The following is a 27649-nucleotide window of genomic DNA, read 5'->3' on the forward strand; positions in this document are numbered from 1 at the left end:
CAACAGCTGGAGATAAATCACACTTATACAACACATAGGCTGATACCACACTAGGTATTCCCAGCGATGTATTAAGAGTTTGAAAATGTTATAAAAAATACTGTTCGCACTTTCTATGTATTCCCACTGATGTATTAAGAGTTTGAAACTGTTATAAAAAATACTGTTCGCACTTTGTTTGGCCCCTTTAGCTGTGAAGACGTCTTCCAACCATTTTTTAGCCGTGGCATCCAAAAACCCTTTTAAAGCGATGTTTTTTATAACATTTTCAAACTCTTAATACATCGCTAGAAATACCTAGTGCGGTAGCAGCCTTTGTTTGGTCTGAGTTGATAGCGTAAGGGGGAGATAGCTGTTTCATATCCTATATATTTGGAGAGGGGCCGTGGCTCAGTGGTAGAATATCTGCTTTGCATGCGGAAAGTCACCGATTCTTTCCCTGGTATCTCTGCTCAAGAGGATCAGGCAAAAGACCTCTGCCTGCTATCTGGGGAAATCGCGGTCAGTCACAATAGACAGTGCTTCCTTTGCTGTCCCGGGAGAAGACAGCTTTGTGTGTATGGCCCATTGGGTAAATGTCATGGGAGCATGAATGGTGAGATAAAAATAGCTGATGCGTGTATTTCTACTCTGTCACATGTACACATGAAGCTGCCATCTACTGAATCAGACCCTCAGTCCATCAAAGTCAGTATTGTCTACTCGGACCGGCAGCGGCTCTCCAGGGTCTCAGGCAGAGGTCTTTCCCATCACCTACTTGCCTGGTTCCTTTACTGGAGATGCTGGGGATTGAACCTGGGACCTTCTGCATGCCAAGCAGATGCTCTACCACTGAGCCACAGCCCCTCCCCATTAGAATGACTTCTGAAGGGATTCAGAGGGGTCTGGCAGATGTCCCCCTTGCCACACCCAGAGGCTCCTGCTACTTCCTACCGTGCTTTTCCTCGGCCTCCAACCCGGAAGAGAAGGCGTTAATGCCATATGCAGCCTCCCGCCAGATGTTTAGCAGCCCAGACTTCAGCCACAGCCTGGGGCCAGTCCTTTGTGGCTCATCTCTATCCTTTTTTTTTTTTAAGTATGTACAGCAATTTGTACATGTTGTGTCTTTTGCGACATCTGGGCCCTGGTGGGAGAGGAAGTATCCCTAGCCCCTGGGCACATGGCTCCCCATTGCCAAAACTGTCTTCTCAGCTCATCTGAGAAGGGACCTGACCATGGTATTTATTTCAGTATTTTTATCCTGCCATTCTTCTCCAGTGGGAACCCAAAGCTGCTTACAAAATACAATATATAAAAACACAATTTAAACAATAGGAGGGAAAGTCAAAACAAAACAATGTGGTACACCACATCCTAGGCTAGTCCTCAGCCTGCTGGCATCGCTCGCTCGGGGTCTCAGACTGCAAGCCACGATCCATGAGCCCTTTGGGTAAATACTCCAAATGGAGGAGGAGCAGAAACTCAGCTCAAACCTCATGCAGCTGGCAAAAAAAATCTCCTCCTCCTTCCTCCCTTGGGGTTTTCCTCCCGCCTTGGTGTGCTTCTTCCTTCTGATCAAGAGATGGACATATATATAATTTTCTCTTCAGAACATATTTGCAGCAGTCCCTAACAGAATCTATAAACACTTTTCTGTAAACTGAGATGCTTACCTTTTGCCATCTTATGTAAAACTTCTTGATGAAATTTGCTTTTACACATTGGAAAATGTGTGGTGGCCATCTGGAGTGGGGTATTTGGAGGCAAACAGAGCACCTGAAAAGCTCTTTTCCTCCCCCAGCTTTGCAGTTGGACTATGTTTTACCTTGATTTAGATACCACAGCTCCCCACTGGACAAGATTTACATACTTGTGGAGAGGGGGAACCCCACACTTCAATGTAAAAATTCAGCTTCCCTATCCTACAGACATTACTTCAAAGTAAATTCTATTGATTCCTATATAGCTTACTTTTAATGAGGCATACTTGGGATTATTAAAGTGCTGATTTGTTCATTTTTAGGGCACATGAGAGCTGTCGGTAACTTAACTTACCTCCCTGATATTTGTCTAGCTCTGGTATCCAGCTCCAGAATTGCAAAGGTTTCCAGGCATTATACAGTGTATGTACAAAATAATGAGCAATCTACAGCAATCTACAGATTGCAGAGGTGATGTTGTATAACCTTAAAGCTGTCCTGATGAATTTGTCTAAAAAAGTTCAGGAAGGCATTTTCATTGGGAAGAGGGAAATGGCGGGGAACTTCTGCCACACTGACCGCCTGACAGATGGTGATTATCCAAGTGTGTCGCTGCTGTCAGTCACGTAAATTGCTTTCTAGGGAGATCCATTTAAAGGCCAAAATTTGGCTGTGCCGTTTCTTGCATTTTCCATTCTCATTCCTTTTCGTTGATATATTGAGGGAAAAGACTCAAGAGCGCTTTCTGAATTAATCTACTTTAAGCCATTTATAAATTGTATTTTCTCTGTATTTAGTTAATAATGAAAGCTTCTTTTTGTAGTGGAATTGCCTTTTCATTAAGGATTATACTCTGGTTTGTTGAATTACAAATCTCTGGAGGAATCTTCTTGTTCCATTTTAGTTCTGACTGCACTGGTTTGTTAATGGGGCAGCTCTTCCTTCGGCTGTTTCCGTTCTAGCAAGTTTAAATGCTATCCTTTGTTATCCACCTTTGTGAGACTGGGATTTTATCGCAAGTTCTGTAAGGGAGAAACTTGGCCATCATGATTACTGGTACATGCAAAATCACAGTTAGAAAAACATTTTTTTAAAACTGAAAAATGTTTATGTTGATGTTTGCAGGTACGTCATACAGACATACGTTAATAGTGACTAGTGTGTGAACTTAGACGTAACCTGGGCAGATGAAGGTTCAATTTAAGCTCATTTTGAGCTTGGACCAGTTAATATCTTGCAGCCCAATTTATAGCACTGGTTGTTGTGAGACTTGGGAGGGGGCAGATATGCATCACCATTAGCTCCTTGGATGAAGGGCATGTTGGGAACTTGAGTGGTTGACAGAAACAGCATTTGTCTTTTTTTAAAAAAAACAAACAACCCAGTCCTATGTGTGTTAATTCAGAGGCAAATTCCATTGAATTCACTGAGACTCCCAAATGTGCCTATTTAAAACTGTTGTCCCTATGCCAATGCTCTCCAATCCTGGTGAGACTGTGCACACTCTTGGAATTTTGAGAGCAGGGAGTAGACACTACTACAAAATGGCTGCAATGGAGGCTGAGGCCAATCATAGTATTGTGTGTAATTTGCTTCCAATTTATGGTGACCCCATGAATGAGTTGCTTCCAATTTATGGTGACCCCATGAATGAGTGACTTCCAAAATGTCTTATCATTGACAGACTTGCCTCATATTCTCTGAGCCTTCAACTTTTCCTTGCATTATTGTCTTTCCCAGTGAGTTTGGTCTTCTCATGATGTGACCAAATTATGATAGTCTCAGTTTAGTCATCTTAGCTTCTGTTCTCCAGTAATCAATGCAGATTTGCAATATGATCTCTAGTGCCTCTTCCTTTTCTGAATCTAGCTTGAACATAGGCATTTCTGGTTCCATGTATGGTGAGAGTCTGTAAAATTTCAAGCATCACTTTGCTTGCATGGGGAATTTAATGCGATGATTTGATATTTGCTGCCATCTTTGATGTCTCCTTTTTTGGGAGATTGAAATGTAGACCGAACCTTTCCAGTCTGTGGGCCATTGTTTTGTTCTACATATTTGTTGTCATATTCTTCTTAAGATTTTGATGAATTCATTTCTGTAGCTTGAAATATCTCTATTGATATACCATCTACTAGTGATTTGTTTCTTCCAGTTGCTTTTTTTTTAAATTAAAAGTTTTCAGTTTCTTCCTCTTTGGCTTCCATAGTTGAGGCCTAAAGTTGAATTATGATTATGTTGATAGGCTTTTCATGAAGACTGGTTGATATTATTTGGCCAGACTTTGCATGATAGCCGCTGATTGCCTGTGCTACGCCTCTCCTCACTATTAGAGCAACTCCATTTCTTCTGAGTTTGTTGTTTCTGGAGTCAAACACTTTGTAATTTTCTGACTGCAGATGCCCTAACCCAGTCTGCTTATACTCAGGATTACAATGTTTAAATGTTCCATATCTCATTTTACCATTTCAAGTTTACCCTGATTCATATTTCTCACATTCCATGTTCCTGTTATATGTGCTGTACTGCTTTGAGTTTTCATTTTGCATGTATTCACATCAGCAACTGAATGTCCTTTCAGCTGGTTGCATCATTAGGAAGAGCCCTGTCCGTACTTCTGCTCTTCCCCAGTAGCTAATTGAGTGCCTTCTGACCTGGGGGGTCCTGTATTCCAGCATTGTATCTTCTTTTGTTGTGCATTGTCTCATCATAGGGTTTTCAAGGTATGAGATGATCAGACGTGGTTTACCATTGCCTTCTTCTGCACAGTACTAACCAGGGTTAGCTAAAGTATCACTGCTGTTGTCTATGATAGATCCTCCTCCAGTGTCATCTTCTACTACTGCTGCCCAGTAACTACCCTTCAAGGATTCCTGCTCCTCCATCACCATTGGAACTGTCCGTTCTGTTCTGTTGATGTGGCCGTTGATTCTAGAAGGGGGTGGATACACCTTAGTCTGGTGTCTCAGCTTTGACCATTCTGCCTTGAGTGACTCTGCTAGGAGTTTAGGCTCCTTGACAGAGCCTAAACTCCTGATGGTATTGCTCTCAGCTTCACTAACATACTCAAATCCCCTCACCACGTTAAGGTGTGCATCCAAGACAGAACATTAGATAATGATAATTCCTATGTATACTGTAGACATATACAATGTATTTTCAGGAATATATATATATGTTTAAATGTAAATAATTTTTGCAGCAATTAATCTGTGATAATATGTGCAATATTGTCGAAGGCTTTCACAGTCAGAGTTCATTGGTTTTTGTAGGTTATCTGGGCTGTGTAACCGTGGTCTTGGTATTTTCTTTCCTGACGTTTCGCTAGCAGCTGTGGCAGGCATCTTCAGAGGAGTAACACTGAAGGACAGTGTCTCATATGTGTAATGATTATGTGTAATATGTGTAATGAACTCTTTAATAGAATTCAGTGGTTTCAGTGTTACACAATTTAATTTTATATCCATATATGCTGGTAGTTGTCCTTTTTGATGGTAAGAAGCTTTCTTTTATTTACTATAGAATTAGTTTTCATCCTTCAACTTATTTTTCTGCCTCTCAGATTGTGAAAAATAAGATTGCTGAGTTAAGGTAGCATAGTGGGCAACAGTTTGCAGCTCTTCTCTCTCTCTCTCTCTCTCTCTCTCTCTCTCTCTCTCAAGAATTGGATATATTTCAAATTATAAAAAACAAAGACATTTATACTTTTAAATTTTGTAAATATGCTAAATAGTACAATTTTGTTTGCTAAATAAGGTGTTAAATCAGGCGAATAAGTTTAACTGTGATAGGAAACTAAGTATTGCATATATTTAAGTTTTCCCAAAATCTATCCCCTTCTCCCTAAACTGAAAAAAAAAAATCATTCCCATGGCATTAGAATTTCCAGAAATTTTACATTGCTAGCCATTGGCAGGCACCATGTTGGAAATCTGTACAATTGAAGCATTTCTAAATTGTTGGCTCGTGCAACAGAAGTTTCACTACACATTTTTTTTTTGGTTTTGTACCAGTGTGGAAAGAATGTTGAGGACAGTGTGCAAAGAATTTTGAAAACAGTATAGGTGAAGATGCTAAGAATTCATTGCCCCTTAGACGGAACAACTCCCAGGATCCCCTGGAGAAAGGAATTGGTTGTTATACTACCTTAACTCTGTAGTGTAGGTATGCCTTAAGTGATGGTTAAACACTGCATTTGCATATAGAAAAGAACTGGTTGAATGGAAACTGAACCAGAACTTTTGTGATGAAGGCATTAATTGTTCTACAAAGTGTGGGTTTTGTTTTGTTTTTGTTGTTTTGGTGTTTAAAGTGTATATATTTAGGCATTTTTAATGTCATGGATTGAATTTCTAATATTTCACCCATTTCTTTCCCCTTGTGGCTGGTGTTTCTTCTAGAGACGTCCGTCTCAACTGGAGATGTACAGAGAAATTGGTGTTCCCCCAAAACAGAAAGTGTCAGCATTTAAAGTGTCAGATAATGCTATCATTAAGCCAGGTAATCTTTTCAAAGTGGAGGACCCTGAATATAATTTTGCATAATGTTCTCCCTTTTGTAAATCAGCACCATTGTGCAGAGATATAAAAGTGTGCTAATGTGTAATATCTCATGATAGAAGAGAACAAACCCTGTATATGTAAAAGGTCAGAATTAAAGACTGCTCATTTTCTGTGGGAGGGTAAAATTGTAGTCGTTTCGCATGTCTGCTGTTTCGTATTTTAAAAAATTGTGTTCCTCTTTTTAGGTGAGGTGAATTTTTCTGTTTATTAGTATTATGATTTAACAAACTGCCAAATTGTAACTATATACTGTGACTGCAAAAAAACTAGAAGAAATGTCTGTGATTTCTGTATTAGGACCCCTAATACGGGTTGGGGGCATGGCTCAGTGTTAGAACATCTGTTTAGCATGCGGAAGGTCACAGGTTCAGCCCCCATCATCTCCACTTGAAAGGCTCAGGTAATGTGAATGGCCCAGGTTAGCCTGATCTCATCAGATCTCAGAAGCTAAGCAGGATCAGCCCTGGTTAGTATTTGGATGAGAGACCACCAAGGAATACCAGGGTTGCTATGCAGAGGAAGGCACTGGCAAAACCACCTCTGTTAGTCTCTTGCCATGAAAACCCCAAAAAGGGATTGCCATAAGTCGGCTTCGACTTGAAGGCACTTCACACACACAATGTGAAACACCTGTGGCTGAAACCCTTGAGAGCTGCTGCCAGTCAGAGTAGACAATTCTGACCTCAATAGGCCAATGGCCTGGCTTGGTATGAGGCAGCTTCATAGAGAGGGTGGGTGGGTATGTCCTCTCCCGCAGTTTGAAAATTACACATTAAGGGCCAAATCTTAACCTGTCACACAAATGAAGATTTTTAAATAGAAATTGCCTGGCTAGGTCAGTTTCATGACAAAGTTAAACCTTAGCAGCACACTCTTCAGAAGTCTTCATTGAGTATCATTTCCTAAGGCATTTCTTTTCCCTTTACTGATTGCTTTTTAGGGGTTTGGAGAATACAGTAGGGCTGTGTTATTATTCCTCGCGAGCAGTCAGCAGTCTAGAATATTCGGGCTTTTAATGCAGTCTGCCGTGTGCAAAAGTGAGCTAATAAATTTAATATCCAGCAATTAAAAGCAAAAAAGAACAAAATCTGTGTATGTATAAGAACTCTCTGGAGAGGAAGAGTGAAAGGAGAAAAGACCACTGGAGATGAGCAGGAAGACAATTTGGCCTTTAGATTTGGCTGTTCTTTGTCCTGGAAGTTGACTGGCTGCTCATGGAGCTTTCCAGCAGCGGCCCTTGAATTTATTTCCAACTTTGTTCATTATGCCATTGAAAGGACTTTATACAGCAACTTTCACGTCTTCCTTGTTGCCTCTGAATCAGCAGCCGCGCTTTCTTTAAACTCATTAAATCTAACACACATGTGTAGAAGGCAGATAATATTTTGAGGTAATTTTGCAACAGTGGACTTGGTTAAACGACTTTTCATTCAGTGTTAAAACCTGTGTGATAATACTAATTAATTTGCAGCGCAACCCTTCATTGGCTTCAAATCCTGTCATTTTCTCCCACTTATTTAAGGTACTCCACTGTATGCTGCTCATTTCCGCCCTGGGCAATATGTGGACGTCACTGCAAAAACGTAGGTTGCCTTTATACCATAGCATACTAAATATATATTAGGAAGTTTTAGCCACAGAGTGATAATATTTATCGTATCTTTTTGGTGCATAAGGTGATCATTTTTTAGGTGCCCAAGCTGTAAAATTGCGAGTTTAACTTGTATTTTACTTCATTCTTGAGTGGTACGTGTAATGCAGACACTTTAAAAGTGCTCTGCAATATTTCTTAGCTCATCGGTGTTTTGCTAATGAATTCTTTTTCATTTGTTTTACCGTTTTGGTAGGTAACTTCTGTGTGTATAATAGTGATTTTTGATTGGATGCTTTAAATATTAATAGAACTCCGATTGGATGTCGAAATTGTTACCGTTTTTTACTTCAGATTAAAAGGTATTCGCTGGTATCTAAAGAAGGGATACGTGCATGTGGAGAAGAACTGCGCACAGAATCCGCTTTGTTTTCATGATTCCCAGTAGCACCATCACTCGGTTTTAAAAGTCCCTTCATTTGTGCTAACTGCTCAAGGGAAAGCCAAGCTCTGGCCGTACGTGTGGCTCTCTCGTGTACATGCATAATCCTTTCAGTGCTGCCCTTTTTACTGCTTTATATGTGTATAGGCTAGCTCGATCTCATCAGATCTCAGAAGCTAAGCAGGGTCAGTCCTGGCTAGTATTTGGATGGGAGACCACCAAGGAAGTCCAGGGTTGTTACGCAGAGGCAGGCAGTGGCAGACCACTTCTGAACGTTTCGGTGTTGAAAACCCTGTGAGGTGGTGATAAATTGGCTGTGAGTTGTTGGATTAAAAAAAATAAGTGGTAATAAAAATAACTGAGATTGTACGAATACGGGACATCTCTCCCACCCATTGTCCTTTCTGCTTTTCTGTTGCTGTCTTCAGTTCTGTCCTGCGGAAGCTTTGTCCTGACACTCCTTAGCCCTCCAGCTCAGTTTAACACAGCTTGATTGTCTGGCCTAGTTCTTACTGAGGTGCTCAACCCTCATCTGGACTGTAGCTTCTGGCAAGGTGTGCATGTGACCGAATGCATCTCTTTAGAAATTTCTGCGTGGAACATGTTAAGATGAAGGCTAGGCTAGCGTTTCTCTAGTTTCCAAGTGCAGAGAATTATTTATTTGCTTGTTTGTTGACTTTTACACAGGCCCTCCTCCTACAGTCTGATATGGTGTTTCCCAGATGTGGGTGCACCACCTTAGTGAGAACTTCGCCTTAGTGTTGTGTGTCTGCATTGTGTCCCATCCATTCCCTCGTTACCCTGATCTCGTCCATCCTCTTCCTCCCCCCTCTCTTGTCATAGGCTTTTGTAATATGTGTGTAACTTGCCAGTGGTGGAAAAGAAGACAGTTACCAATAGTTTAATTTATTTTATGCTCTGATCTTCCTGTAGGTAATATTATTACCTTTAAGTTAAATAAATCCTACAATTCCCTAGCTTCACCAGTAAAGGGGGAAAGTTTTTTTTTTTAATACCTGTAGTTGAGTTTACAAAGGTAGCTTCAGGCAGGATGTCTTTTGAGGCCCGGTGTGGGTTTTGTTTTGTTTTTTAATTCTTTTTAAGTGGAATGGATTTCAAGTTCTGTGTTACTGGTCAGGGCAGGGTTCTGCATTCAGTAAGTGCAGCACGATTACCTTTTTTGCAGTGGTAAGTAGAAGAACAGAATCATCTGACTTGAAATCTCGCTGGGCATCTATGGGTATACTTTAAGGGGAGGGGGGAAGGTATAGCCTGGAAAGGCCCAACACTTAGTGTACGGAAGCCCTGAAAGAGCTTCACCGCTGGCTGAGAATTGATGGCATTCAGATATATTCATAGGAGCGGCAGGGTTTATATATGGCAGTCTTAGGCTGCAGTCCCATGTCTATTAAATGCTGGAAACTTGGTTGTTTTGTAGTATACTTGGGGCTTGTTAAAATTTGGAAGCAGGGACAGGACGAGAGATTGTTCCCGGAGTGGTGCCTCTTATATGTATACAATTTGTGGTGATGAAATTGCTTTTCGATTTTTATTCTCTGAAAAGCACTATATGGATAATTCCCTTTTTTAAAAAAAGGGCCATCTAGATGAAATGTTGAAGTGGATGCTTAGTCCTCGGACACCTGGGATTATGCTGCTTGATTAAAGTTGACAGAGCTATTTGCTTTGAAGCTTGGTTCCTTCAGATCATGAATTGTGGGTGGAGGTTCTCCCTTCTCCTTCCCTACAGATTCTTGCTTTGTTGCTAAAGCATTCATAATGTCCTGATCTCCACCGTGTGATCAGCATTCCACAATTAATGTGGAAACACCTTGCTTCTCATTTCACCTCCCTGCTCATCATCTAGTAGTGGCCTATAAAAACGTTCAGCAGAATCTGTTGAAAGGAAAAAGTCCTGGAATCAAATGCCTTTTATCTACATGAGCATTATGAGTTTTGGCATGCCAGCAAAATTGGTACTGAACTGCTGCGTTTTAATGTTCACTGCACTGGATCATTTTGGTTTCAGCCACTGTGTTTAGAGCCTTTTCTTTCCCTGAATCAGTGAGGACTCTCAAAACGCAGCCATTTAAAATAGACATGATATGAAATGAAGGGTGAAGAACCTGATGGTTAAATAGCTAGTAATCAGAATCAGTTGTACTGATTCCCATGTTGGTTCTGAAAAAGTGTAGGTTTTCCTCCCAAAAAAGCCTTTCTGATCCTCCCCTGACTCTATTCAAAATTAGTGTGTCTCTTCGTAGTCTATCCCAAATACCTTGCCAAGAGGGGGGGAAAGGTGGGCTGAGGTCATGGATGTAGATCTCACCAGACGAGGCTTTTCACAAGGAAGGTTCAACCGCATAGAAGGTTTATGTACCTTTTAATGGGGTTTATATACTCTATGACAAAGAAGAGACTGGATGCCGAATTAGCATCCTGTTCAGGGTGACTGTGCACTATTGCAAAGATGTCTTTTTCTAGAGATTTATCCTTCAAAACTGATTTAGTTTGGCTTTGCTTACTTTCAGAATTGGTAAAGGCTTTCAAGGAGTCATGAAAAGATGGGGATTTAAAGGCCAGCCTGCCACCCATGGCCAGACCAAAACACATAGGCGACCTGGAGCAATTTCCAATAGCGTGAGTGTTGTTAAATGTTACTCTTGTAGGTATAAGAAGGCCACATGATCAAAATATGTTCTGTCGGTTGTGCCTACACATTCTAGATCAAGTAGTTGAAGTTACGAAATGATATGTCCCAAGTAGATCTTAGATATAAAGTGGTGCAGAACGCTGCAGTTAGACTGCTGGTTGGGGTCAGCTGTCGAGAGCACGTGACTCTGATATCACATCAATGACACTGGCTACCTATCTAGTCCCGAGCCCAATTCAAGGTGTTGGTTTTGACTTTGAAAGCCCTACATGGCTTGGGACCAGTGTATCAGAAGAACCGTCTTCTCCCTTATGTACCTTCCCAGGAATTAAGATCACAGGGAGAGGCCCTTCTAACAGTCCCATCAATCAAAGAATCTCCTTTGGTGGGTACACGAGAGAGGGCCTTTTCAGTGGCAGCTCTACCATTATGGAACAACCTCCCAGGGAGGTGCGCTTGGCCCCCTCACTTTTGATGTTTGGAGTCAGTTGAAGGGGTTTTTATTTAGGACTGCATTTGGTTAAGTTTAGTATCAGTCCTAAGATGCGATTTAAAATTTTGGTTTTTAATATATTTTATTTGATGTGTTCTTATCTATGTTTGTAAGCCGCTTTGAGCTCTGCAAGAAAGGAAGGTGACCTAAGAAAGTATTAAATAAAGTATTTATTTCGTTGGTTCTTGTAGGTTATCCGGGCTGTGTAACCGTGGTCTTGGAATTTTCTTTCCTGACGTTTCGCCAGCAGCTGTGGCAGGCATCTTCAGAGTACTCTGAAGATGCCTGCCACAGCTGCTGGCGAAACGTCAGGAAAGAAAATTCCAAGACCACGGTTACACAGCCCGGATAACCTACAAGAACCAATGAACTCTGACCGTGAAAGCCTTCGACAATATTTATTTTGTGTTTCCCCGAAAATAAGACACTGTCTTATATTTATTTTTCCTCAAGAAGACACACTATGGCTTATTTTCAGGGGATGTCTTATTTTTATTAAGTATGGTACAACCATCTACATTTATTCAAAGATAGTTAAGTCTCCTTAACTAAACCTGCTCGATGGGAAACGGGGTTTAAAGTCCCCAAATCGAATCCATCTGGAAACCAACCCCGGAGGGGGACGCACTCCGATCCAGACGCAGGCGCATACGCACCTCCATGCACAAGCAGAAAGAGGGAAGGCAAAGGGAGAAATGTTTTTATGTTTTACCTTGGAGGTTTTGAACTCGGATGTCACTAATCTGCCCGATCAGCTCCTCCAGCTGAAACCAGTCCCACTCGTGGCCGGCCATGGAGCAGCAGGCAGCGGCGGGGATGGCAAGATCGCGGCTCCTGCTGCAAAAGGAGGGGAGCTCTTCGATGCTCCCCGCCCCCTCAAACCGAGAAGAGGGCGAAAAAGGCGGAGGAGAGAGCGATCGGGGGGGGGGTGCAGGAACTGGTGGCCCGGCAGTGAGGGGAAAGAGTTGGGCGGGTAGGCGGCACTGCAAGCCGCCGAGCACACAGAAGCGGCGCGGGAGGCTGGCTGAGCAAGCCCCGAGACCTCACGCGCGGGGAGGGCGCAGGGGAAGGGGGGGTGGACGCACAAGGTAGGCAAAGCAGCCCGACACCTCTGGACGGGAGGGCCGGGCAGGCACTTTGCGAGCCGCCCTTCCTCCTCCTCCCCCCCTCCGCCAATCAAGTTTTTAAAGGGGCGAGGGAGCGGCCGAGGTTTCCCAGTTGCATGCTGCGAGGTTGGCCATTTGCGTGACGCAGGCGCAGGTCCGGGTAGGAGCCGCGGCGAGGTAGGCGGGCGCACACGGCACCTGCATAGCCACGCCTATCACCATGTCTTATTTTCGGGGTATGGCTTATATTGCGCAAATGCTTAGAAATCCTGCTACGGCTTATTTTATGGGTATGTCTTATTTTCGGGGAAACACGTTATTACCCTAGCTATAACAGTGGTTTAAGTTCTGAGTGTGATCAAGTAAACCAAGGAAATTAAAATCCAGCCTTATCTTATGATGTTGTGATTTAAAAAAAAACACCTTAGCTACTACTATAGCCAAATTTTCCCCGAACACTGTTAAGCGTTAAACATCAGTTTGTTCCACGTGCCCGTGTTGCTGGTGCTGCAAGCTTCTAGAATAGATCTAGATGCCAACAGGGGAAGATGTATCAAGGATTCTCAATGCAAGCAAAGACTAGAGGGGGATCAAAGCCCTTTGGGGACCCCCCCTCAAGACTCTGTGAGCTGTGCGCGTAGAGTCAGTGATGTAATTTTTTTTTGCATAGCTTGCTTGAGAATTCAACAAAAAGTCATACTGTGCAAAATCTGTAAGTTTTCAATACAAAAAGGGGGGGAACGTGAAAATTCAACTCAGTAGTTGTTTTTCGTTGTTACAGCGAATTTTGTACTGTTGTGCACAGCAGTAGCTGTAAGCACCGGGCATTCATTCGGGTCTGACAGCGTGGGTCCTGAGCAAATTCCACGTCCCTTGTGGTAGAACGAGGCGCTTGCCAAACCCGTTTTGCCATCTCATAGACCCCAGTCTGGTGTAATCACTGAGAGCGCTGGACCAGAACCAAGGAAATCTGGGGCCATTTATGCATGGGAGGTTTTGCCTTGGATTTGCCACTCTCTAGATGCACGTTTTCCCCATCCGAATTCTCAAAACTCTGCACAGGGGGCTTATTTTTGAGTTCTGAGAATTTGGATGGAAACAATGTGCCTCTAGAGACTTGCAAATCCAAGGCAAAAAAAACCCATACATAAATGGTATCTGTTCACATTCCCTCTTGCCATGAAAATTATTGGGTGACCTTCAGCTAGAGATCCTCACAGCCCATCTCACAGTGGTGGCGTGACAATAAACTGAAGGAGGGGAAGGATGTGTGCACATCCTTGAGCTTCTTAGAGAAAGGATAAAAATGCACTAAATAAATTTAATTTTTAAGTCATTATTCCCTGACTTCATATCCTTTATCATGAGTCCGTTAGACTGTTGAGCTCTTGTTTTAAATGCTGTTTTTTTTTAAAAAAAAAAAACTTTTTTTTCTGGTCACATGGCAGCTTGTTAAATAGGTAAACACAAGAGCAGTCTTAAGCAACTCTCTTCATATTATTTGGAATTAAATCTGGAGCCCTGCCAGTTTCATGCCCTGCTCTTAGCTAGAGCAAAAAGCTAAAGAGCGATTGTAGGTAAGGTGGCTGAGGCAGCAGGATCCTGTAATATTGTGCCATTTGTCAATGTGACATATTGAATTTCAAATATTTTGCACGTTGACTGCAAATGCCTTTCTTTACATGGGATTGGCTCATTCGTTGTTGATTCCATACAAGCTAAAATTGATCTCGTTAAGAGGAGGGGCCGTGGCTCAGTGGTAGAGCATCTGCTTGGCATGCAGAAGGTCCCAGGTTCAATCCCCGGCATCTCCAGTTAAAGGGACTAGGCAAGTAGGTGATGTGAAAGACCCTTTCCTGAGACCCTGGAGAGCTGCTGCCAGTCTGAGTAGACAATACTGACTTTGATGGACCAAGGGTCTGATTCAGTATAAAGCAGCTTCATGTGTGTTCATGCAGAAGGTCCCAGGTTCAAACCCCAGCATCTCCAGTTTAAAGGTATCAGGTAGTAGGTGATGTGAAAGACCTCAGCCTGAGACCATGGAAAGCTACTGACAGTTAGACTAGTCAATACTGACCTTGATAGGCCAATGGTCTCAATCAGTATAAGGCAGCTTCATGTGTTCAAGGCTGTGCAAAGTGCAGCCATTGGCAGTGCAGCCAATGACAGATTTCATTCTTTGTCTTGCCCTGCAAAAGCCTTTGGTTAGGGCAGGTTAGAAGGCAGCATGCCCAACTTGGTCTTCGTATGACAATAGACAGTCTTCACAAGTGTATCTTGAACTTTCAGTACTGCTGGTCATGTGGCTGGGAAGAAGCAATAAAATATAAATGAGCGGAAGTTCAATATATAATGGCTTGGATCCTTTAGAAAATCTGAGCTAACAGAAGGGATTTCCATCAACGCAACAAGACTTCTTCATCTCCCCTTTGTAGCTCAAGACGTTTTACCACCTGTGGGGCAGGGGACCCCCACCCCTCAAACAGCATGAGGGGGATGGGGCCATGTCTGCGCCATAAGTAGGAATCAGGAAATTCTCCTATTAGCAGGAATGTTTTGCCTGATCCACCCATTAATATGGTAAACTGGATTTCACAATTAAAGAATACTGAAGTAGTATAGTACGTCCAGTATAAAGGAGGGGAGGGGGGAAGCTACTTAAAAATTAAATTAAAACCTTATTATCTAAATAGGAAGTACCCTTCATACAGAATTCCATTTCACTACAACTTTATTCCCTTTATGAAAATGACTTCCTGAACAGTTCCGTTGTACACATTTTGCAAAACTATAGAAATGTGTAGCATCGAGACCAGCAGCGCCTTAGAGATCAACAAGGTTTTGGGGGGCATAGGCTTTCAAGAGTCAAAGCTCCCTTTGTCTTTGCCTCTTGAAACGTATCACCTGAAAATCTTGTTGGTCTCTAAGGTGGTACCCGACTCGATTCTAGCTGTTCTGCTGCAGACCCACATGGCTACCCTCTGAAACTAGCTTTATAGAAATGTAGTAAGGCTTCCTGACCTCTTCAGGTAGGTTATTCCATCGGAGGGGGGCACAACAGGGAGAAAGGTCACATGTGGGCTGCTGTTGATTTTTGCCTTTTGTAGGGTGGCTTTGCTCTGATGAGTATTTCACTCAGAAATAAGTCCCTCGGAATTCAATTGAATTTTCGTAGGAGTGAGAGCTCAGTGTCATTAATTAGTTTTTGTTGCAAAACTGTTAACACCACGTTTGGCTTAGTGTTGATTTAACTACCTCTTTTGTCCTTGTGAATGTCCCCTACAGGAGCACTTCTGTGGTACGTTACTAACTCTTCGGTTTGTTTTGTTTTGTTTTGAGATAGAAGGTTGCAAAGGTCTTCAAGGGAAAGAAAATGCCAGGACAGATGGGCAACTGGTTCAGAACAACACGTGGACTAAAGGTATATGGCTGTATGTGGAATTTTCACAGACTTGGTCACAAACATAACTCCATTTCAAACCATCAGGGTGCTGAGGAGACCGTTAGTGGGTTCTCCGGATTTTGCTAGCTTCCTGAGGACCTGGGAGGGCAGGACCTTCCTGACCACTTCATAGTCAGCCACTCCACAAGTATAGTGATGGTAATACATCTTCCCATCGTATAAGCTATTTTGAAAACCTTCTGGGTTGTTAAGTGACTGGAAAACATATTTAATAAAATAAGGGTTTTTCAGTACCCCCGCTCCCGTAGTGTCAGAATTCCCACTTGCATCGTGGAGCACTGCTGAATGAGGAAGAAGGCGCCACGTTTTGCTGTCTGTTTGTAGTTGTTGTCGCGGCAAAATGGAGGTTCGTAGAGGAGAGAGACCCGAGAAGGTTAGTCAAGAAAACAGTTTTATTACAGCTGCGGCCCAGCCGCCTTAACAAGCATAAAAGACTGAGCCCTGATTTTACTGGGGAATTAACCTTTATCCTAATTCCAGGCTAAGACATGACACGTCACCATTTGGTGCTTATCAGGTAGTTTCACATAGTCAGGAGCACAGGAGCATAGCGGTTCCATCCAGTCCCCGTTATCATTCACCATGACTTTTCCCCCACTGACTCAACACACAGAGCTGTCTTGTACTGCAGCAGACTCTTTTCCCTTGCTGTCTCAACACTTTCACAGACAAGGAGAAGAGGCTATCAAAAACTATTAAATCAAAATACTTAAGTGGATCCTCCACTTTCAGAGGAAGTCTCCCTTGCTGACTCATTGTGCTCCTGTACGGTGCTGCAGCCGTGGCCCTGTGTCTCCTTTGCCACTTCTTGATGCCCTTCGGTGAAGATGCCGCATCTCCTTCAGTGGCATTCCGTGGCAGGAGTGAGCATTCTCCCTGCATCCCACTGTGCAAGTTGATTCTGACATCCTCCCTGTCAAACTGAGGAGCAATTTGCTGTATGGTGGGGGGGGGGTGTTACTCCATAGCCTGATTTCCTTTTAGAGTCATAAACTCCTACCCATGTGACTTTCCCACCAAATAGTGTCATTTTCACCACCCGTCAGGAGTTATAGTTGGCAAATTTACCAACTTACAAAACCTTAATATAATGCTTGGGTTTCTGTTCAAACACTTTAATCTTACAGGTCTGGCGGGTCAGTGTGAAGCACAATATCCTATATGTTCATGGTGCTGTCCCAGGACACACAAACTGTTTGGTAAAGGTAAGTTTCACTTTTCAGCTGTTTGATAATGTGTTTGCACAATGCTGTTTAGTGAATGTTTTGTATGATCTTAGATTTGAGTCCAGTAGCACCCTAAGGACCAACAGGACTTCCTTGTGCTCTTCAATATTTCGTGCCATGGGGTTTGACCTTTGAGAATGGCACACTGAGTGAATTTGCAGAAGAAGAAAATTTTACCCACTTCTTTCCCGTTGGAGCCTCCTGTGCTCCACAAAAGCTGTTCCTCGTGGTTAGGGCAGAAATGTCCTGTGTGGGGTTCAGGGGCAAACCCCCCCCCAGGTACAAGAGAAGAAAGCAGGTTGAGCAGAGACAGGAGTTACATGGGGAGGGGAAGGCACGCTGCGATGTGGCGGGAATCATCTCCTTCTAGTCAGTTTGGTCATTCAAGACTGAGGGAGGTCTCCTCATGAGCATTAGCCTAATAGCCTTTTCATAAGCGGGAAAAAAAGGCAAGGCATAAGCATGGCTGGAAAGCTACATCTAAAGGAAAGCGAGACCTAGGAGGAAGGAGTTCCACAGCACTCTCAGGAGCTTGGAGACTAAATCAAGAGGGGGGAGAATGATCCCTTATGGCTGACACTGATGAGATGCAAAGCTGGCCCTGTCTTCTTATTCATTCATTCACTTGTTTGTTTATATTTCGGCTTATGTCCCCCCACCCAACCAGGGCTCAGGGCGGCTAACAACAATAATTAAAAACTATATAACATATAAAACCCCAGTATATAATTTAAAACCGAGCGATGGTCAACAGATAGATGGCGCACTAAAATCCCACTGTTATTTCGTTCTTCTCTAATAAACCCATAACCATCCGCAAAAACATGGGGCGGGGACAGAGGGGGAGTTCTGTCAGGGGGCCAGTGTGCTTTACAGAGCATGCTGAGCACCTGCAAAGTCTTTGATCATATGCCTGGCCCCCATCGTTCCACTTTTCCTAACCTGTCCTAAAGCAGCTAAAGTATTCAGAAAGGAGGGTCATTATGGACATTTCCCCCCTTGTTACAAATCCGGTTTAAAAAAAAAATTAAGGCTTTCAAAAGGGTCATGTTAGTCCCAGTTAATGCATATGATGCTAGCTAGGGAGAAAGAAGAAAAATAAGAGACGAGAAGAGAGAAGTATGTACACTTGCTTATAAACTAGGACTCTTTGAAACGACATCGTCTTCTGATTGGTCGTGTAGACCCAAGCAAAAGCCTCCAACAACCGAGGAGGTGGTGGAATATTAGACGCATTGGACGGTTGTCAGAGTGCCTTACCTTACCCGTGCGTTTTTAGCCTCTTGCCATAAGACAGCCTTCCTTCAGCTAGCTTTGTAAACCTTGGCCACCTTCTCATGCAGCTTTTGAGTCGGCTGAACAGTAGGATGTGTAGAAAGCTTTTAAAGTGAGATAAATTTCCTTATTTCAGCCATTCCCCTTCTGTGAGAGCCACGTGCTCTCTAGCCTACCAGGATTGCTGGCTCTCTTTCCAGCAAACAATGGGTAGTCTCCAGTAAGTCAACGCGCTGGGGAAACGGACAAATCTGCATCCCAGGCAGGCTTGTGTCACAGCTAATCTGTTAGCCTTTAAAGTGCCACAGCCCCCTTTCTTGTGTTGTGTTAAAGAGCGATAAAATCTGTATTGGCTTCAGTCTGTCTTAGCTGGAGCCTTCTGCCCTCGACTCTGATTCACATTTACACTCCAGCTTTCCCCCTCACCAATCCCGCCTCCTCTCCAGACTCCTTAGTTCTCAAGCCAGTACCCTCGGCATTAATATTCCTTACAAACGCCCCCAGCTGACTGTGAACGTCTTGCCTTCAGGAGAACTTCTCAGGGTTCTGTGGTGTCCCTGTGCTAAAATCATTAAGGATAACACTGGTTTCATGGCTGATCTTATGTTATGCCTCTGCAGTTTTGTGGCCAAGAATTTCAACACATTTAGTTGAATTCCCCTGTCAGTCCATGTCCATGACACAAACAGGACACAGGGTCTTATTCCAAGACACTGAAAGACTGGACAATTCTACCAACTATTTTGTCAGATTGCACAGAGAAGCCATTGAAATTCATAAACATCAGCACAACTTTAACAGAAAAGAAGAGAGTTTAAGAATGAATAAGGCTTGGCTTCCTGTTCTGAAAACCTCCAGACTAACAAAGACTACAGTCAACAATAGCCATGCAGATTAGCTTTGGATTTCACGCATTAACAGATCACTTCAGGATACAATGGTTCCATATTAACATACCACACCCTCATTAGCACATTATCTTGATACTTACAGGACAATGATTAGCACATTACCTTTGATACTTTTTGCAGGACAATGATTCAGCTCAATCCAACCTCTTTCTGACTATATATTACTCTTCCTACACACTTGACACTGAGAGACACTGTCCTTCAGTGTTACTTCTCTGAAGATGCCTGCCACAGCTGCTGGCGAAACGTCAGGAAAGAAAATACCAAGACCACGGTTACACAGCCCGGATAACCTACAAAAACCAATCGGCTTGGTTTATTTAGAGAATTCTGCTGGGACAATCCCAGTAAACGTTGGTCTTTTCAGTCTTGGTTACTTACTCTCAAACACTCTCTCGCTTAGTCTCCAAGTGAATTTCCCCAAAGAGAGCCAGCATGGTGTAGTGTTTAAGAGCAGTGGTTTGGAGCAGTGGACTCTGATCTGGAGAGCAGGGTTTGATTCACCACTCCTCCACATGAGCAGCGGAGGCTAATCTGGTGAACTGGATTTGTTCCCCTCTCCTGCTACACATGAAGCCAGCTGGGTGACCTTGGGCTAGTCATACTCTCTCCGCCCCACCTACCTCACAGGGTGTCTGTTGTGGGGAGGGGAAGGGAAGGGAAGGTGATTGTAAGCCGGTTTGATTCCTCCTTAAGTGGTAGAGAAAGTCGGCATACTTAGGGTAACAATAGAAAAAGATAAAAAGGCAGTGGACAATGCAAAACACATTTAAAATACCCATAGCATGAAACAACAGTAGACAAATAATAGTGTCTATTATCACAGTTAAATCTTATCTGAAAGCTTGCGGAAATAAAACCATCTTCATGGGTCAAAGGATCTGTCTGGGGAGGAAGTGATTGTGGTCCCCCGCAGAGTATGTCCTGTCTTCATGCAGTCTCCAATTTCATTTCCTGCAGGTGAGGGTCAAATGAGAAAAACCATTCTCAAGTTACGCTGGGACAGGCTGTTTGATGTTTGCAAAGACCAAACCCAGTTATCTTGAATTGCGCTAGAAAATTGCTGGTTTATCCACTCAGATCTGCATTGATCATTCTTACCTAGCATTGATGTGCTAACTGCAGAAATAGAGTGTGTGGAGTTCCGTCATGTAAATACTCTGGACCTTTTCCATGGATTTGTTTTGTTGTTCAAGTATAGCTTGTTTCAGTCAGGTAAAAAAAATAATCTTGATTTGATATAACTAAAATAGTAGAGACAAAAGTGTGGAATGTTTTGTTGCTGATGTCTCGAGGGCATAAAAAGCACAGCTTCAGCGCATTGATACCCTCTTAGTTCGTTGCTTGGCAACCATTAAGCCACTGTGCACCTTGGCACGTGTACATTTATAGAAAACATTTTCCCCAGTAGATTTGAAATGGTTTAAATTAATGGTTTTAAGTTCTTTCTGAAATCCTAAACATGCCGAGTCTTATAATTGAGCACTGATGTATCTCTGGCTTAATCAGTGCAATGTTTTGCGCTCAGCCCATGCAACTGTTTTATGTTCAGCAGGAAAAGCAGCCTTTTCTCTTAAAAAAGAGAGAGATGCTTGCCTTAATGACATTTTTAAGAAGAAAGTAAAATCTGCAGTATGTTAGTTCTGTGTTCCCTAAAGCACTTGTAAGCTCACATTACGGAGCATACAGCAAAGCAGAGCTTGGAGATATCAAGCTGTGAACACTCGTCGCCAGAAAGCATTCCGAGTAATAGATTCATGGGTTCTGCACTTAGAAGACATTCTGGGTATCAACAGATGAACAATTTTAATTTGGTCCATGCTTTTGACTCCTGGCAGGACTCCTGAAGCTAGGCCGAGCATAATAAATACATCAAGCATGCTCATGTGTCATCTTTCACCTGCCCTGTGGCTGTATTTCCTTTAATTCTTACCATTGCCACTGTGGGCGAGATCTCTCGTCTGCCCGCAGTCACGGAAGTTCCACCTGAGCCCATCAAATTGGAAATGCACCTTTGGAATCGCTGCACTTTTGTTATGGAGTGCCTCTGGCTGCTGTAACCTAATTTGACAGGAAGCCGCGGCACAAGCCAACATTGCCTTTCCTCGGGGCGTAATTGGCGCACAGGGTTACGTTTTTATTTTATTTTTTAAAATCTCAAAGGTCCGCTGTTAAGACAAAGTAGCTTGCGAGGCTGTTCTTTTAATGAAAGCAGCAGATTGGAAGACCGAGCCACTGAGGCGCATGACTCACCTTGGCCAGATTCCTCCACTCCGGCGGGCGGCCCAACACCCCGCAAACCATTTTAGAGGAGCCTTCCAGAGCACAGAAATCCGGCAGAGGCAAATTGAAAATTTTAGTCTCTGTAGCCCCTTCATATCGAAACACTATTTTGTTGTTGTTGAGGGGTTTGGGGGTGGGTGGGATCTTGCCCACTTGGGAAACAAGTACACATCCCTGCTTTGTCAGTGTCTCGCGTCTTGCTGCTGTTCTTCCTGATAACAGGCCTGGAGCTTTGCTAAGCTGTTTAAGTGGGCTGTGACTTCACCCTCTTCCTAAGCATTGCACTTGCTTCCCACTCAAGCAATTTTCGCTGATTATTTTCTGCTGAATTCTTTGTACTGACAGCTACGCTGACAAAAGCACGCAGTATTGTATGCATTTTTAGTTTTTCTAGGTGTTGGCGGGGCATTCGTTTCCTGGACAAAAGCAATTTTCTAAAACACCTGTTCCCCAGAACAAGCTGCACAGACTTTATTGTAGGATACCTAACGGTCTCCTAAAATGGCTTCTTAACTTGAAGAGAGGGCTGAGGTGAAGCCCTAAAGAGAGCCAGCGTAGTGTAGTGGTTAAGAGCGGCGGACTCTGATCTGGTGAACCGGGTTGGTTTCCCCGATCCTCCACATGAAGCCAGCTGGGTGACTCTGGGCTAGTCACAGTTCTCTCAGAACATTCTCAGCTCCATCTACCTCACAAGGTGCCTGTTGTGTGTGGGGGTGGGGGGAGGCAGTTGTAAGCCACTTTGAGATTCCTTGCAGCAGAGAAAAGCGGGGTATAAAAACCAACTCTTCTACTGCTGCTTTGTATTCTCTGCTAAAGGAGGCTGGGAGGATAGCCAGAAGATTCGGCCCTTTCTGTAATTGTTAGCCCCCTTCTGTAGGTATTCTTTACTTGCAGAAGCCTGCCTGGTCAGCTCTCTTCTAGAAGGTTAGTTGCAGTGCCATCCCAAAAACACTTCCTTGGGAGTAAGCCCCATTGAATAGACTTCAGTAGGATTCTGAGTAGATCTGCTGTCAAAGATCATTCTTATACTGGCTAGTGTTTAGGCAAGTTATTTTGGCCAGGTGGTGCCCTCCGACGTCTGAATTTGCTGTAAGTCTCTTCCTTTAAGCGCTGATTTACTGGACTGTCAGAATGTTCTGACTTGTATTTCCTTTTCTTCTTATACTTTCCCCTGTAAACGCCAATTCTTGTGTGGTATTTTCTGTCAGCTGCAGTCAGAAACTAGATTTCCAAAAGCTCCGAAGTTACACTCATCCATTTACCCAGCCCGGAAAAATTCTTAACATCCTAAGCAGGTCTACATCCTACTCAAAACTCCTCAGTGGGGCTTACTCCCAGAAAAGTGTTCTTAGGATTGCACACGCTGTTCACTCAGTTGCAGAGGCAGAGTCGGTCACATGAAGCATAGGATGTTCCTGAGCTGTCAAATGCAGAGGATGGAGATGCCGGGGCTTTCTTCTGGTAGAGAGATGCAGGGTCTTCTGCCTGCTTTTTAGGAAGTCGTCCCCCCCCCCCCAGAGACTGTGTGCTTTGAGACCCGAGTCACATTTATTGAAGTTAATTTCACTGGAATAAGATACTTTTTGGAAACTGACGAAGCGCAAGGTTTGATTTTTAAACCTGTCTGAAGGCCGTGTGAAAAGATCTGGCCAATTTGGTAGCTTGTCTGCCAGCATCCCCTCTTCTTCTTTTTTCCTCCTCCCTTCCACCACTTTGGCAGGCGATGCCGCAGAGTCCAAATATTCAGGAAGCCCCACATGTTTTTCTACTAGAAAAAGTGTTTCCTCTATTAACAGAGTTTGGGCCTTGCATAGTACATTTGTCAGATAACATAAAGAGGACTAAAGGTAGGAATAAAAATGCTTAATCCCAAGTGTGTATGAAGGGGTGCAATTTCAGGAGATGGAGCCAATTTGGAAATCTCACCCTGTCCCCCAAAATCTCTTCCCCCGGTAGTCTCTAAATGGGAGCGTGCTCACCCCTCCCTCCCGCCACTCTTTTCACTTTAACTGACCCTCAGCCGCTCTCAACATTCTCTCCCTTTTGTAGCATTATCAGACCTCATCGGACGGGATTTTTTCTTCTTGGTTAATTTACAAAGCCATATTTTTCTGCATACCCGTGAAGTCCCAAAGTAGGCAGAGAGCCCTGCCTTGTCTGTGGGTGGCCCAATTTGGCCGCTTTCTGTATGCACACAATTAGATAAAGTGATATTTAGAACCAAAGGCGGCGGCCACGTGTGCCGTCCATTCAACGCTGCTTGCTTCTCGGCTGTTGATGATATGAAATGCTGAAAGAGCACTGCTTAGACTCTCCTGGTGGCATTTGGGAGTTGCAACTTCCAGGAACCTGAGCTGACTTTTTGAAGTTATAAATTCCTTTGTTATACCCAGTTGTTACACTGAAGTCTTGCTGCGAAGGGCCCAAATGCTGCAAGTTCCACCCGTTGCCCATTTGTGCCCACACCAGGGTTCTTATCCCAGATCTTATGAGCGGTTCCTTTCGCAGACTTTTTGTCTTGGCCAGACATAATGCCCTACCCCTCAATGAATTAACCGGCAGATTTTTGAAAAACCCAATTGGACAGAGAGTCTGCCCGGGTGGAAAGGCAAAGGCAAAAACACTTACCCATTTTTTATTCAGTTGTGATTTATATTCTTCTATAAGATCTTCTTTGATTACTCCATTGTGCACACTTTCCTGTATGTTCTCATGACTACCACTTAATCTATCTGCTGTCTTGTAATGATAAGGCTGTTACTCTGTCAGTAGTTTACTACTTAACAGCCACTATGAAGATACACCAAAGGTTATAATCAAGTTACGCCTAACTGCTCATTTACATACAGGCGCTCTTTTCTTTTCTTTTTTGCGCTGGAACTGGAACTTTTTAAAGCAGCAGGTAGGATTGGACAGTTAGGGACCCTAAGAGTCTGAAGGAGCAAACATGGCACCCTTCTCTCATACAATATATGTGGAAAGAAGGGGAAGAGGTGCACCAGGAGGGGGGAGAGAATACATTTCAACAAAATCCTAAGGGCAGGATTTGCATGACTAGTATCCATTTTTACTAGTAGCCATGAAGAGCCCTCTCCTCCATGTGCATTTCCACTCCCCTCTTAAAGCCTTCCAAGTTGGCAGCCATCACCACGTCCTGGGGGAGGGAGTTCCACAATTTAACTATGTGTTGTGTGAAGAAATACTTCCTTTTATCAGTTTTTAATCTCTCACCCTCCAGCTTTAGGAGAGTAATTGATGGGAAAGGGTTTTCTCTCACCTTCTCCCGCTCTAATCTTGGCTTCTATATTGCAGCTCCAGCTGCATCCTTTTATTTTAAATGTGGCTTAAGACCACAATTCAGTGCGCACTTAACTTGGCAGTAAATCCAGCAGTGCTTACCTCTGAATAAGCATTCCTTGCATTAGGCAGGAGAACATACTTTAAAAGATGGGTGCTTCATTGTGTGCCTTTGTCTTGTCTTTAAAGATGTTTGATTCAAACTGTACACCTTAATATACAAACCACCCAAACTTCTGATAATTTCAGCATCATGCTGTTCACTTTGCTTTGAAGAATTTGGACAAAGGAGACAGCAAACCAGTGTTGTATTCGGATTTTAAACTAATGTTGACTGCTCGCTCCCAATACTTTCCTAATTTCTGTATTGCAGGAGAAATTGTCATACCTTTCTGATGAACTGTTCAGTAAACAAGAAACAAGGACTTGTAAAATGTTTATAGCTAATTTGCCAATTAGGAAGAAACTGAAAATGAAAGCAAAAAAATATTCAAATTCAAGTGACCTCGGTTCACAAGAACTTTGCGCTTAGTGATTTTGCTAACCTTTTTTTATATAATCAACCCCTTTTGCTCTTGTGTTCTAGATCACTGATTCAAATTTATGGACTTACCGAGACTACAGTAAGAACCTGCCATTCCCCACCTATTTTGCTGATGGAGAAGAAGAGCTGTCCGAGGAGCTGTACGATGAAGAGGTTTTCCAGTTCACCGAGCCCTCCATTGCATTCACTTAGCAGCTGACATCTTGAGGAATGGGCAGCCCCCCCAACATAACTGTCAGCCTGAAAGTGCAAATCAGAAAGTCCTCCAAGAAGCACCCTCTGACAGCAACGGCCTGTCCACTCTCCTTTGGACATCCTGCTCTTTTGGTCAAACACTTTCTGTACGATGGCTGATTCTACAATTACTTTATAATGTATGAACTGGGATGCTGATAAACAAGGAGAGGCTGAAGAATGATGGAGCCAAGAAAGGACAATGATGCTAGTTGTCACCTCTTAAAATTAACTCCCCTTCCCCAGTACTGTCCAAAATCACTGGTTTGCATCAGTCCTTTAAAGAAATGTAATTTTTTTATATAAAAGGTGTTTTTCTTCTTTGAATATTAGCAAAGGTATTGTTTACATAGAGAAAAATAAAAATTAAGTTAACTTGATCGTCTTGTTAATCAAAAGTGTCTAGTATTTTTTGCAGTGCACAAGATGCAGTCTTTTTTTCTTTACCAAGGGCTTCAGTCAATCTGGGAATGCTACTACCTCCTATATTCCCAGTCTCATCAAAATAATTAACATATGCAGTGTACATTCATCTGTAGGAAAAGAACATAGGAATGTCCATGAAAAACATCATTTAGAGCCGGGGAGGTTCAAAGGTCTACTTTGAAGGAACCTTTTCTGTATTGATTTTGTTGCTAAGGAACTCCTGCATGGCTGCCACAGAACCTGTAAGCCTCGCACAGAACTCCGGAGCATCTTTCTGACATGCCTACTGAACTCAGGTGGGATGCCAGCCAGGCCTTTGGGGGGGCCTTACTGCTGCCCAGCATTAACTTAGTACTTGGTAACTTGTTCAACGCCCTGACCTGGATGGCCCAGGCTACCTGATCTCATCAGATCTCAGAAGCTAAGCAGGGTCAGCCCTGGTTAGTATTTGGATGGGAATACCAGGGTTGCTGTTCAGAGGAAGGCCCTGGCAAACCACCTCTTGCCATGAAAACCCCAAAAAAGGGGTTGCCATAAGTCAGCTGCGACTTGAAGGCACTTTACACACACAACTTGTTCAACAGTTCCTCGTGGATGTCTACTGCAGGGTAAGACTAGCAGTGGTAGAAAAGCAGAATGGGGGGAGGGCGCGTAGAAGTTTGCTACTATTAAAAATTGGCAATCCCTGATACCAAAGGACTCCATGGTCCTCCAGATCACAGCTAACGTTCATTAAAATGTTGCTTCTTTGGCGGGGGGGGAGGGTGGTGTATTACTTATTTGCTTTCTAAAAGGTAAAGGTCCCCTGTGCAAGCAACGGGTCATTTCTGACCCATGGGGTGATGTCACATCCCGATGTTTAGTAGGCAGACTTTGTTTACGGGTTGCTTTGCCAGTGCCTTCCCCAGTCATCTTCCCTTTACCCCCAGCAAGCTGGGTACTCATTTTACCGACCTCAGAAGGATGGAAGGCTGAGTCAACCTTGAGCCGGCTACCTGAAACCGACTTCTGTCGGGATAGAACTCAGGTCATGATCAGAGCTTGGAATGCAGTACTGCAGCCTTCCACTCTGCGCCACAGGGCTCTTTCTACTGCTCCTTAAAACTTACAAAATGGAGGAGCATTAATATTCCCAAATGGACCTTCTCGGGTACAGTTGCCGAATTATTGCTGCAGTCAGGGCCCACGAAAGCGATCGTCCAAGAAACCTTTTTACCTAGCGTGTAGGAAACCCCCCTTCCTCGGTGGTGGCCCACTCTGCCACTTTTGTCCCAGCCATTCTGACAGCCAGTGAGAGAAGCCGCTTCCTTAAACAGAACAGTCATTTTTCCTGCAGAGAAGGGGCCCTCGTGTGCCTTTCATTTGAGTCTGCCTAACAATTCCAAATAGTTTTGGTTTTTTTTTTTACAAAATATAGTAACTGGATAAATGAGGTTGACAGTAAACAGTTGCTCTTAAACCCAG

At 43.4% G+C, this 27649-nt stretch overlaps 1 protein-coding gene across 1 annotated transcript in view; it reads left to right on the forward strand.

Annotated features, from left to right (window-relative positions):
• MRPL3 (mitochondrial ribosomal protein L3) overlaps window positions 1-25772 on the forward strand; it is a 35779-nt gene extending 10007 nt beyond the window's left edge. The window contains exons 5-10 of the mRNA XM_056857065.1: window positions 6080-6179; window positions 7764-7824; window positions 10806-10914; window positions 15870-15947; window positions 17117-17194; window positions 25568-25772. Of these exons, the coding sequence (XP_056713043.1) occupies window positions 6080-6179; window positions 7764-7824; window positions 10806-10914; window positions 15870-15947; window positions 17117-17194; window positions 25568-25717 (576 nt within the window). The 3' untranslated portion in view covers window positions 25718-25772. The remainder of the gene's footprint in view (window positions 1-6079; window positions 6180-7763; window positions 7825-10805; window positions 10915-15869; window positions 15948-17116; window positions 17195-25567) is intronic.
• Window positions 25773-27649: the final 1877 nt, after the last annotated feature.

This window comes from Euleptes europaea, chromosome 11 (assembly GCF_029931775.1).
Source record: "Euleptes europaea isolate rEulEur1 chromosome 11, rEulEur1.hap1, whole genome shotgun sequence".
Lineage (NCBI taxonomy): Eukaryota > Metazoa > Chordata > Lepidosauria > Squamata > Sphaerodactylidae > Euleptes > Euleptes europaea.